The sequence below is a fragment of the Diorhabda sublineata genome, chromosome 6 (assembly GCF_026230105.1).
Source record: "Diorhabda sublineata isolate icDioSubl1.1 chromosome 6, icDioSubl1.1, whole genome shotgun sequence".
NCBI classification, from domain to species: Eukaryota; Metazoa; Arthropoda; class Insecta; order Coleoptera; family Chrysomelidae; genus Diorhabda; species Diorhabda sublineata.
The window spans coordinates 34,462,018-34,474,681 of record NC_079479.1 but is presented as its reverse complement, the minus strand read 5'-3'; the positions used below and the strand labels follow the sequence as shown (position 1 = coordinate 34,474,681).

General features: G+C 31.9%; 2 protein-coding genes across 6 annotated transcripts in view; one reads left to right on the top strand and one right to left on the bottom strand.

Moving 5' to 3' along the window:
* The window catches only part of LOC130445494 (nuclear exosome regulator NRDE2), a 46,562-nt gene that overhangs the window by 3,144 nt on the left and 30,754 nt on the right, over positions 1-12,664 (top strand). The gene's annotated exons all lie outside the window — the stretch shown is intronic.
* The window catches only part of LOC130445493 (von Willebrand factor A domain-containing protein 8), a 26,003-nt gene extending 13,339 nt beyond the window's left edge, over positions 1-12,664 (bottom strand). For 2 of the 5 annotated variants that reach the window (XM_056781130.1, XM_056781132.1), the window contains exons 1-5: positions 12,405-12,619; positions 12,102-12,354; positions 11,801-11,968; positions 11,663-11,751; positions 11,500-11,575 (exon numbers count right to left, since the gene is read on the bottom strand). In XM_056781130.1, the coding sequence (XP_056637108.1) occupies positions 11,500-11,575; positions 11,663-11,751; positions 11,801-11,968; positions 12,102-12,354; positions 12,405-12,568 (750 nt within the window). In that variant the 5' untranslated portion in view covers positions 12,569-12,619. Of the gene's footprint in view, positions 1-11,499; positions 11,576-11,662; positions 11,752-11,800; positions 11,969-12,101; positions 12,355-12,399 lie in introns of all 5 variants that reach the window. The other 3 variants (XM_056781134.1, XM_056781135.1, XM_056781131.1) reach the window with 3 other exon arrangements.

Here is a 12,664-nt window from a genome sequence, read left to right as displayed (position 1 = left end):
TAGAAGTTGCTACTGGTGTAGCCCGAAAAAAAAACTACCCCGAGATGGATAAATAAAAAAATCGATAAAATAAGACATAAAAATCAATAATAACTCGTATATAACCAAATACTAGTCATTCTAATATGAATTGAGGTTAATTCATGGTCACGAAAACGGTATTTTGCATTTTTTTTTCTTAAAGGGGTAAATGCTATCGCAAAAATAGTCGAAATAAAAGTTATAGATCACAAATTTGTCTACAAAAATAACCCCAATACTTTTTTTCTTATGAACCACCCTTTCGAAGTTATTACGTGACAAATTAAAAGATATATTGGAAGACGAATTTTATAAAGCAAAAGTCAGACCTTTAATGACCCATACTTCAGAAACATCAATACGAAACAACCTTGGTGACCACAGAAATGAAAATTCTCAGGTGGATCTCGGGAAAATACTATTAGACCGAGAAAACATCAGAAACGCGGAGTAGAGGTCGACCACGAAGAAAGATTAAGAAGATATTGGATCTGATAGATAAAATAGCAACCAAAGGCAATGTACTGGTTAGTACAGCACTGAAATCGATGAAGATCACTATAAATTCTAATGGAACGTCCCATTCTAGTTCATTTTACACACACTAAGGGGCTATCCATAAATTATGACGCAATTTAAAGGGATACATGGGAGTATGTATCTATTTATACAAACAAACAGATACAAGGGAGGTTTTAAAAGTGATACACGAGTAACTACGTCCAAATAAGACGACGAAAATCAATTCAGTCCAAAAGATTCGTGTTGGACATTGAAAGAAAAAGTTTTACTCCAACTAGTTCATGAAGAACTGTCCAAAAAGGGGAGTGACGGAGAAAAAAACGAATTTTGTTCTCGATCTAAGATTATATCAAGAAAATTTGATATAAATGAAGAAGCAACTGTTCAATGAAAAGGATGTTTAGAAAAAAGTACGTGGCGTTTAAGGGGAAAGAATCTCAAAAATGTTACAGATACAAGGGAGGTTTTAAAAATGATACACGAGTAACTACGTCCAAATAAGACGACGAAAATCAATTCAGTCCAAAAGATTCGTGTTGGACATTGAAAGAAAAAGCATTACTCCAACTAGTTCATGAAGAACTGTCCAAAAAGGGGAGTGACGGAGAAAAAAACGAATTTTGTTCTCGATCTAAGATAATATCAAGAAAATTTGATATAAATGAAGAAGCAACTGTTCAATGAAAAGGATGTTTAGAAAAAAGTACGTGGCGTTTAAGGGGAAAGAATCTCAAAAATGTTACAGATACAAGGGAGGTTTTAAAAATGATACAAGAGTAACTACGTCCAAATAAGACGACGAAAATCAATTCAGTCCAAAAGATTCGTGTTGGACATTGAAAGAAAAAGCATTACTCCAACTAGTTCATGAAGAACTGTCCAAAAAGGGGAGTGACGGAGAAAAAAACGAATTTTGTTCTCGATCTAAGATAATATCAAGAAAATTTGATATAAATGAAGAAGCAACTGTTCAATGAAAAGGATGTTTAGAAAAAAGTACGTGGCGTTTAAGGGGAAAGAATCTCAAAAATGTTACAGATACAAGGGAGGTTTTAAAAATGATACAAGAGTAACTACGTCCAAATAAGACGACGAAAATCAATTCAGTCCAAAAGATTCGTGTTGGACATTGAAAGAAAAAGCATTACTCCAACTAGTTCATGAAGAACTGTCCAAAAAGGGGAGTGACGGAGAAAAAAACGAATTTTGTTCTCGATCTAAGATAATATCAAGAAAATTTGATATAAATGAAGAAGCAACTGTTCAATGAAAAGGATGTTTAGAAAAAAGTACGTGGCGTTTAAGGGGAAAGAATCTCAAAAATGTTACAGATACAAGGGAGGTTTTAAAAATGATACAAGAGTAACTACGTCCAAATAAGACGACGAAAATCAATTCAGTCCAAAAGATTCGTGTTGGACATTGAAAGAAAAAGCATTACTCCAACTAGTTCATGAAGAACTGTCCAAAAAGGGGAGTGACGGAGAAAAAAACGAATTTTGTTCTCGATCTAAGATAATATCAAGAAAATTTGATATAAATGAAGAAGCAATTGTTCAATGAAAAGGATGTTTAGAAAAAAGTACGTGGCGTTTAAGGGGAAAGAATCTCACAAATGTTACAGATACAAGGGAGGTTTTAAAAATGATACACGAGTAACTACGTCCAAATAAGACGACGAAAATCAATTCAGTCCAAAAGATTCGTGTTGGACATTGAAAGAAAAAGCATTACTCCAACTAGTTCATGAAGAACTGTCCAAAAAGGGGAGTGACGGAGAAAAAAACGAATTTTGTTCTCGATCTAAGATAATATCAAGAAAATTTGATATAAATGAAGAAGCAACTGTTCAATGAAAAGGATGTTTAGAAAAAAGTACGTGGCGTTTAAGGGGAAAGAATCTCAAAAATGTTACAGATACAAGGGAGGTTTTAAAAATGATACAAGAGTAACTACGTCCAAATAAGACGACGAAAATCAATTCAGTCCAAAAGATTCGTGTTGGACATTGAAAGAAAAAGTCTTACTCCAACTAGTTCAGGAAGAACTGTCCAAAAACGGCAGTGACCCAGAAAAAAACGAATTTTGTTCTCGATCTAAGATTATATCAAGAAAATTTGATATAAATGAAGAAGCAATTGTTCAGTGAAAAGGATGTTTAGAAAAAAGTACGTGGCGTTTAAGGGGAAAGAATCTCAAAAATGTTACAGATACAAGGGAGGTTTTAAAAATGATACACGAGTAACTACGTCCAAATAAGACGACGAAAATCAATTCAGTCCAAAAGATTCGTGTTGGACATTGAAAGAAAAAGTCTTACTCCAACTAGTTCAGGAAGAACTGTCCAAAAACGGCAGTGACCCAGAAAAAAACGAATTTTGTTCTCGATCTAAGATAATATCAAGAAAATTTGATATAAATGAAGAAGCAATTGTTCAATGAAAAGGATGTTTAGAAAAAAGTACGTGGCGTTTAAGGGGAAAGAATCTCAAAAATGTTACAGATACAAGGGAGGTTTTAAAAATGATACACGAGTAACTACGTCCAAATAAGACGACGAAAATCAATTCAGTCCAAAAGATTCGTGTTGGACATTGAAAGAAAAAGTCTTACTCCAACTAGTTCAGGAAGAACTGTCCAAAAACGGCAGTGACCCAGAAAAAAACGAATTTTGTTCTCGATCTAAGATTATATCAAGAAAATTTGATATAAATGAAGAAGCAATTGTTCAGTGAAAAGGATGTTTAGAAAAAAGTACGTGGCGTTTAAGGGGAAAGAATCTCACAAATGTTACAGATACAAGGGAGGTTTTAAAAATGATACACGAGTAACTACGTCCAAATAAGACGACGAAAATCAATTCAGTCCAAAAGATTCGTGTTGGACATTGAAAGAAAAAGTCTTACTCCAACTAGTTCAGGAAGAACTGTCCAAAAACGGCAGTGACCCAGAAAAAAACGAATTTTGTTCTCGATCTAAGATAATATCAAGAAAATTTGATATAAATGAAGAAGCAACTGTTCAATGAAAAGGATGTTTAGAAAAAAGTACGTGGCGTTTAAGGGGAAAGAATCTCACAAATGTTACAGATACAAGGGAGGTTTTAAAAATGATACACGAGTAACTACGTCCAAATAAGACGACGAAAATCAATTCAGTCCAAAAGATTCGTGTTGGACATTGAAAGAAAAAGTCTTACTCCAACTAGTTCAGGAAGAACTGTCCAAAAACGGCAGTGACCCAGAAAAAAACGAATTTTGTTCTCGATCTAAGATAATATCAAGAAAATTTGATATAAATGAAGAAGCAATTGTTCAGTGAAAAGGATGTTTAGAAAAAAGTACGTGGCGTTTAAGGGGAAAGAATCTCAAAAATGTTACAGATACAAGGGAGGTTTTAAAAATGATACACGAGTAACTACGTCCAAATAAGACGACGAAAATCAATTCAGTCCAAAAGATTCGTGTTGGACATTGAAAGAAAAAGTCTTACTCCAACTAGTTCATGAAGAACTGTCCAAAAAGGGGAGTGACGGAGAAAAAAACGAATTTTGTTCTCGATCTAAGATTATATCAAGAAAATTTGATATAAATGAAGAAGCAATTGTTCAGTGAAAAGGATGTTTAGAAAAAAGTACGTGGCGTTTAAGGGGAAAGAATCTCACAAATGTTACAGATACAAGGGAGGTTTTAAAAATGATACACGAGTAACTACGTCCAAATAAGACGACGAAAATCAATTCAGTCCAAAAGATTCGTGTTGGACATTGAAAGAAAAAGTCTTACTCCAACTAGTTCAGGAAGAACTGTCCAAAAACGGCAGTGACCCAGAAAAAAACGAATTTTGTTCTCGATCTAAGATAATATCAAGAAAATTTGATATAAATGAAGAAGCAATTGTTCAATGAAAAGGATGTTTAGAAAAAAGTACGTGGCGTTTAAGGGGAAAGAATCTCACAATTGTTACAGATACAAGGGAGGTTTTAAAAATGATACAAGAGTAACTACGTTCAAATAAGACGACGAAAATCTATTCAGTCCAAAAGTTTCGTGTTGGACATTGAAAGAAAAAGTCTTACTCCAACTAGTTCATGAAGAACTGTCCAAAAACGGCAGTGACCCAGAAAAAAACGAATTTTGTTCTCGATCTAACATTATATCAAGAAAATTTGATATAAATGAAGAAAGAAGTGATCAATCGTAGAAATAACTTCCAAAAAATTAAAAAAAAGCGTTTGTAATCCATAATATCTTATATTTCCCTAGAATCTTCGATGTGTTGTGAGGAACAGCAATCTAATTGATTATTCAAATCGTTAAAACCACTATTTTTCTGTAAACTCGGTAAGAAGATATGCAACTGTCTTTTAACGCCAATTTTTTTACTAGACTCTTCTGGAATAACGATATTTTCTGGAGCAACGTTTTCTTCTAACCTCGATGATATCAAACCGTCTTCTTCTTCTTTCCTACCATCGATTTTATCGATATCTTCTTCTAAAATAGCGAAATCGCTTCTAGAATTATCGGATGTTTGTAAAGTTTGAGTGACGCCTTCGACTTTGAAAGTATATTTGGTAATTTCATAATGATCGGTGCGTAATGAAGAAAAACGATGTTTCGCAAATATATGTCGTTTTCTAGCGACCGGTTGTGTAGCGAACACTTCCAGGGGTGGATTTAAATTTATAGTTTTGGGATAATGACCATTTTGTATCGCCAAATCCAACCACATCAATACTCGATCGGTCAAAGAATCAACTAGAGGCTGTTCCAAAAAATCTTCGATATGTTTCTCAACGTCGACGTTTTGAGATTTCACGACCAACGGAACGCTCTTCATTGACGTTTCTACGGCGAGGTTTAGAGATAGTTCGGCGGTGACCGTTTTTACCGACGATTTGATCCGAACATTACGACCAGTCCTACATCGCCTACTCGATTTCGGTTCTTCGTTTTCCAGTAGTTTAAACGTCGATACGTTTAAATTTGCATTTGTAGATGGCGCTGATTTAACCGTTCTTTTATTATAAGTACAGCGCGTCATCGATGGATTTTTATACTGTCTTGAATGTTCTTCGCAATTTAAAATCACGTGATGCTGACCTTCCTTCCATATTGTTTTTACGTAAAGAGGTTTTTTACTCGATTCCCAATGCGTAACCATTCCTGTAATATTCAATCATATACCAACGTAATTACAAAAGTTTTCGATATCGAAAGTGAGTGAAATTGAAGTTAGCACCGAAAATTTGATGTGTACCTGTATAAAATCTAGTTTATTTATAATTTTCGCGATGCATTCTAACTTATAACACACTCGCACTAAATCAAAAACCTATTCAATGCGACGTGGAACATCACAAGCAGAATCGTGCAGAGGGAAGGATTCCTATATCAGGGACCGATACACCAAATCTTGGAAACACTAAAAACTTTTTATTTTGCTTTCTCTCACTTGAACTTCCGTTTTTTTTTTCAACAGGGTCGATGTAAACTGCTTTATCACTATTTCAAGAGAACTTTTGAAACCGCTGTCTTAAAATACGTTGTTAACACTGTAATCTGTCAAAATTTACGTAAATATTATTCAGAAAGTTTTCTTTCAAGTATTTTTTAAAAAATTCTGATACCTAATTGTTATTATGTCGTATGTTCATGAGTTCCAATTTCGTTATCTTACAAAAAATTATCAATCCAACTATTTTGATAGATCATTTTTTTTTCAATTTATTAACTCCAATTTCGCTCACAATTATCGAGACAATTCTGGAATTCCGGGAACCCACCGATCACACAATAGATGATTTTACCAAAAAGGATTTTTATTGTAATCTGGTAAAAATTTGAAGCCAATCGGTGGGTTCCCGGAAACCCAGTCCAAAATAATTTTATTACTAGAATTAAAGATGAGTATTTGCAATTTTTTGTAATGCGTTATAACAATCAAAATATTTTTATTAGTATCGTCATGACTACTATGAATGTTTAGAAAATATTTATAAAAAATATTGAGTACGGATCTGTTCTGTGATCTGAAAAATCATAACAAAATGAATAGTAGTACTCCCAAGGTCATAAACACTTCGATAGAAAGCATAAAATATTTCACAGTTCTCAATTGTCCTCTACATAATAATCAAAAGGAAAAATTCCTCAGTCACTTTGTATTTTCGAAAGTTAAATATATAATTGGCGCAGTCAATAGGATCCTTGCGGTCGCGAATATTTACATTTTCTTCGAGAGACACGACTTTCAGATCGCTAAGACTTCTAAGACATCAGAAAATTGAAAAAAAAAGAAGAAAAATCTAGAATATTCTAAAAATTAATACGCAAAAAGATCATATTTTGCAAACATGTGTCAGTATTCATTTTAATTCAAAAATAGGATTGTTGAAAACACTTTTAATGAAGTTAATTCGTTTTCGTGTTAATAAAATTTTTAAAAATACATTTCCGAAAGGTAATTATATAATTGGCGCAGTCAATAGGATTCGTGCGGTCAAGAATATTTACATTTTCTTCGAGAGACACGACTTTCAGATCGCTAAGACTTCTAAGACATCAGAAAATTGAAAAAAAAAAAAGAAAAATCTTGAATATTCTAAAAATTAATACGCAAAAAGATCATATTTTGTAAACATGTGTCAGTATTCATTTTAATTTAAAAATAGGATTGTTGAAAACACTTTTAATGAAGTTAATTCGTTTTCGTGTTAATAAAATTTTTAAAAATACATTTCCGAAAGGTAATTATATAATTGGCGCAGTCAATAGGATTCGTGCGGTCAAGAATATCTACGTTTTCTTCGAGAGACACGACTTTCAGATCGCTAAGACTTCTAAGACATCAGAAAATTGAAAAAAAAAAGAAAAATCTAGAATATTCTAAAAATTAATACGCAAAAAGATCATATTTTGCAAACATGTGTCAGTATTTATTTTAATTCAAAAATAAGATTGTTGAAAACACTTTTAATGAAGTTAATTCGTTTTCGTGTTAATAAAATTTTTAAAAATACATTTCCGAAAGGTAATTATATAATTGGCGCAGTCAATAGGATTCGTGCGGTCAAGAATATTTACGTTTTCTTCGAGAGACACGACTTTCAGATCGCTAAGACTTCTAAGACATCAGAAAATTGAAAAAAAAAAGAAGAAAAATCTAGAATATTCTAAAAATTAATACGCAAAAACATATTTTGCAAACATGTGTCAGTATTCATTTTAATTTAAAAATAGGATTGTTGAAAACATTTTTAATGAAGTTAATTCGTTTTCGTGTTAATAAAATTTTTAAAAATACATTTCCGAAAGGTAGTTATATAATTGGCGCAGTCAATAAGATTCGTGCGGTCAAGAATATCTACGTTTTCTTCGAGAGACACGACTTTCAGATCGCTAAGACTTCTAAGACATCAGAAAATTGAAAAAAAAAAGAAGAAAAATCTAGAATATTCTAAAAATTAATACGCAAAAACATTATATTTTGTAAACATGTGTCAGTATTTATTTTAATTTAAAAATAGGATTGTTGAAAACACTTTTAATGAAGTTAATTCGTTTTCGTGTTAATAAAATTTTTAAAAATACATTTCCGAAAGTTAAGTATATAATTGGCGCAGTCAATAGGATCCTTGCGGTCGCGAATATTTACATTTTCTTCGAGAGACACGACTTTCAGATCGCTAAGACTTTTAAGACATCAGAAAATTGAAAAAAAAAGAAGAAAAATCTTGAATATTCTAAAAATTAATACGCAAAAACATTATATTTTGTAAACATGTGTCAGTATTTATTTTAATTTAAAAATAGGATTGTCGTAAACACTTTTAATGAAGTTAATTCGTTTTCGTGTTAATAAAATTTTTAAAAATAAATTTTCGAAAGTTAATTATGTAATTGGCGCAGTCAATAGGATTAAATATATAATTTTGTACATGCAAAAAATTGATTTCCTCTGTTTATAAAAATACGTATGCAGTTAAAACAGCAAAGGATGCGAAATGTTTTCGACGTTTTGAAAACTGTTGGATATTTTCAAAATTACTACATTTAAATTATCGTCGTCTATGTGCTACACTAAAATATCAAAATATTTTATGGATCTATAATTAATTTAGATAAAAATCTTTCAACACAAATAAAATACGTATCGAAAAACATCTTGCGTTTATAGTGCAATTAAAGTGAAAAAAATTTATTAATTCGTAATTCTCGTATATTTTTTTTTTTTCAAAAAATTGCAAATACACAATAAATAACATCGAATACTTACCGTTAGAATTGAAAATACAGGAGAAAACAAAGGATGAACTGCAATGGAACGACACACAATTCTTGATCGAAGATTACAAAGGTGGGGACAGGCACGACCGCATGCCAAGACATTCGCCCCGGAAATAAAAATATGGGGATGAATGAGAGTACGAAAGGGATGATTCGCCGTCTCAGAAATTATACTGCCATTCGCGCATATCATTCGGATAATTCACGCGGTTTTATAAGGTTGTGTCAAAAAATACAAGAAACGAATCGAAATTAATCATTGAAAAAGTAATTACCGATAATCGACACCACGAAATAAAAATTGAATGAAATAAAATGAAACTTTCACTATTTACAAACAAATAAATAATTATTTTAAAAAAAAATTAAGATGGCTAATGATAATATAACAGGTAAAATTTTTTACTGATTTAGAGACCAAGGGATCAAAATAAATCACAAAGAAAAAGGTCTAAGGAATAAAAAGATGGAGAAAATGATTTATTTGATTTATTACATCAATCAATAAATCCTATGACTAACTAAGAAAAACACATAATACAGTTTCAGGCAATTGCTTCGTCATTTTTTACATTTTTTTGAGATTAGTAGTCACTTGGATCCGGATCTGGACTATACGTTGGATGGTGAAGCAATTCAAAGTATAATTCCTTCAATTTAACCATCGACTTGTTATTCGGTGCATTGTCTTGGTGAAACGATGGCCGTTTTTTGTTGATTTTTGCATCCAAATGATCAATCAACTCTATGTCGTATTCGTTATTGATTGTTTCCCAAAATAATGAAGCTTTAACCTCCCCAACTGACTGGTGTGCCTTTGGACGCTTCGTACGTGGTTGCAGCACACTTAGACGACGATCGTTTTGACTCCGGAGTGAAGTGACGGATCCATGTCACATATAGACGTAAAAAATCTTATTTATTACGTGTAAACACTGCTCTGAATCATCAATACGCTGTTGTTTTTGATCGACTGTGAGTAAAAGCGGCATCCACTTTGAAAAGACCTTTCTCATGGTCAAATGTTCATGCATAACTACCTTCTGATATCGTTACGACCTCAGCTATCTCAATTTACGATTAGATATAACCAAGTCGTGGATTTTGTTGACGTTTTTTGGAATAACCACCTCAATTTGTCGACCAGAACGTTCTTCTTCATCGGTGTCTGTTCGACTAGATTTAAATTCAGCAAACCAATAACGAATAGTTCTTTTCGATGGAGTAGAGTCTGTATAACACTTTTGAAGCCATTCCTGAGCTTGTACAGTATTTTTGTTTCATCAAGAAGCAATGATACATCAACACACTAAATTGTTTCGAAAAAGTAGCTTCACTTAAATGGCTGTCACTTTTTTCTAACTAATCGAAATGTGATAAAAGTGAAAATTGATTCTTCATCTGTGTGTCAGTCACATGATTTATTTAATGATGTTATACTAAAAATTTCAAAAAATTCCATATCTTCTCCTTGAATACATTTTACTTGGCACTTATCTCATTTAAAATAAAGCAACTTTTTACTTATTTTATAAATCGTTCTTATAAAATTTGTTTTAAGTATTTGGGACTTTTCGAATAGCTGTCACTAGAAAACAAATATGGCTGATGGACGACACACATACCTAACTTTTGTTTAACCCACCCATTTGATCTAAATCAAAAAAATCTTCACAACGCCTACACTTTAGACGGTGATAAAGTGAGGAAGTAGATAATGAACGGATACTGTCATTTTTTTTCGAATTCCGGCTATTACTTCCTTAAAACAAAAACAGCATCTTAACTAACTGTCCAAGGTTAGATGTTATAAAAAGAGTAGATTCAACAGAAGAATAACCGAGTTATACAAGTAAGTATGCTCCAAGGACTTTATATCAGATACGTTCATACTATTAGTAAACTATTATTTGCTTTACAGCAGCCTAGGAGTACAGCATCTACATCCAAATTCAGTGTTCAGCATTATACTTATTATCCTGATCCACTGTAAGTCCCAGAAGTTCCTGTAGCTGATATTTTTTGCTTCTTGCACCCCAAGATGAGTTTTCAGCTCTACAATTGTTATTCAAATTCATTGGAGGTCCAAAAATTTCATTTAACACATAACAATTCATACAAATGATGTTCATCGGCTTCTCTCAACCCAAGCTCAATGTTCGACATTACAATTATCATCCTAATCAACAGAATGTTTGGAAAGTTTACTTGGCTATGCCTTAGTTTATCACAATTCCCATAGCTGATATATTTTGCTTCTTGTGCCCCAAGCTCAGAGCTCAGCATTATAATTTTTATCTTGATCCATTGGATTTCACTCAGCTCATCATAATTCCTAAAGCTGATGTTCTTTTGCTTCTCCAAAAGTTTCCCTAGTATTTGTATTAGCTCAATGCAATTTGTTTTTCATCTTATAATTCTCTATCTTCTGTTGACCAGCTGGTAAAATTCGTTTCCCTTTTGTACAATCTCTACTTTACTATACTCAAAAATGAATGTACCTGCTTTTTATTCAAGGTAACAGTTGAGATTTTTTTTTATTTTGTTTTGTAGCAAGTTTGGAATATAATGATCAAGATTATCAATAGAAATACGAATATATAGGAGTAGTATAAAGTTTAAATGTTTTATTTATTAAAAAATTTTATAATATACAAAAACTTACCTGATAAGTGATACTTGTTACATCTCTAGCTTGAAAACGAGATCTTAATGGTGGATCTAAAGGATTTCCTCTGTACCTATAATAATAATACAACTGACATTTTTATACAAATTGAATTAATATTTAGACGTTTGAGAAAATATTAAAGGATCTAAATCCTTACTTTGGAACTGGTAGACCCAGAGCTATAACCCTAAAGTTATCATCGACACGAACCAATTTCCATTTGTTTAATTCTTTTTCGCCATGTACCTAAAAATCAAGTTACTATATTATGAAACATCAAAAGAAATCAACTAACTTTTAATAGTTTGTCATATCTAGATGCAGGAATTAACAATCTTCCATCTTCTAAATGCATTTCCCTATTTTCTAATAAATTATTCAACACTGGTAAAACATTCCTTTCTGCTTTTTCTATACCATCTAAAATCAAAACTCTTCCATTTGTAGCTGCCTTTACAGCACTCTGAAAATAAAAAATTGGTAAAAACTAGTAGACTTATTTAAGTACAATCAAAATATCCATTAACTACCAAATTATATTGAAATTTTTCAAGTAGACGAGTTAGGAATTGGATTTAATCTATTAAATGTTTTACCTGATCAAAATATTTAGCAGTTCCTTTGGATATTTCCCTCCTTTGTTTCAAATCAGATTCTGTTGTATCTCTGCTAAGTGCTACATATTCGTGTTCTCTATTAGTTAATTCTAAATATTGCATAGCTAAATGTCTTTTTCTCGGTCCTGGTGGACCTAATAGAAATATATCCTGATTCAATATATCCTTCTGCATTATCCATCTTAAATGATGTAAGTTGCTTTGTGGAATGTTTGAAGCATCTGGAAATATACTAATTTGGATATAAACTTGGGAAAAATATAATAGAATCGCTCACAATACTTTACTGGAACACATTCTGGATTTCTAGTTGGTTTTACTTCTTTTACAATATTTCCAAATGCCACACTTTCGTTAGAAATATATCTTTTTAAATTATAAATCCTTGGCACTTTATTCTTATATAAAATACGTAAAATATCATTTTTTATTGAAAAATAGAGCATTTTTATTTAGAAATATCAATATTTACATTTGACTAGATTTTTAAATTGTACAATATAGGTACAAAGGTTATGTTTACGTCATGTTATCCATAGAAC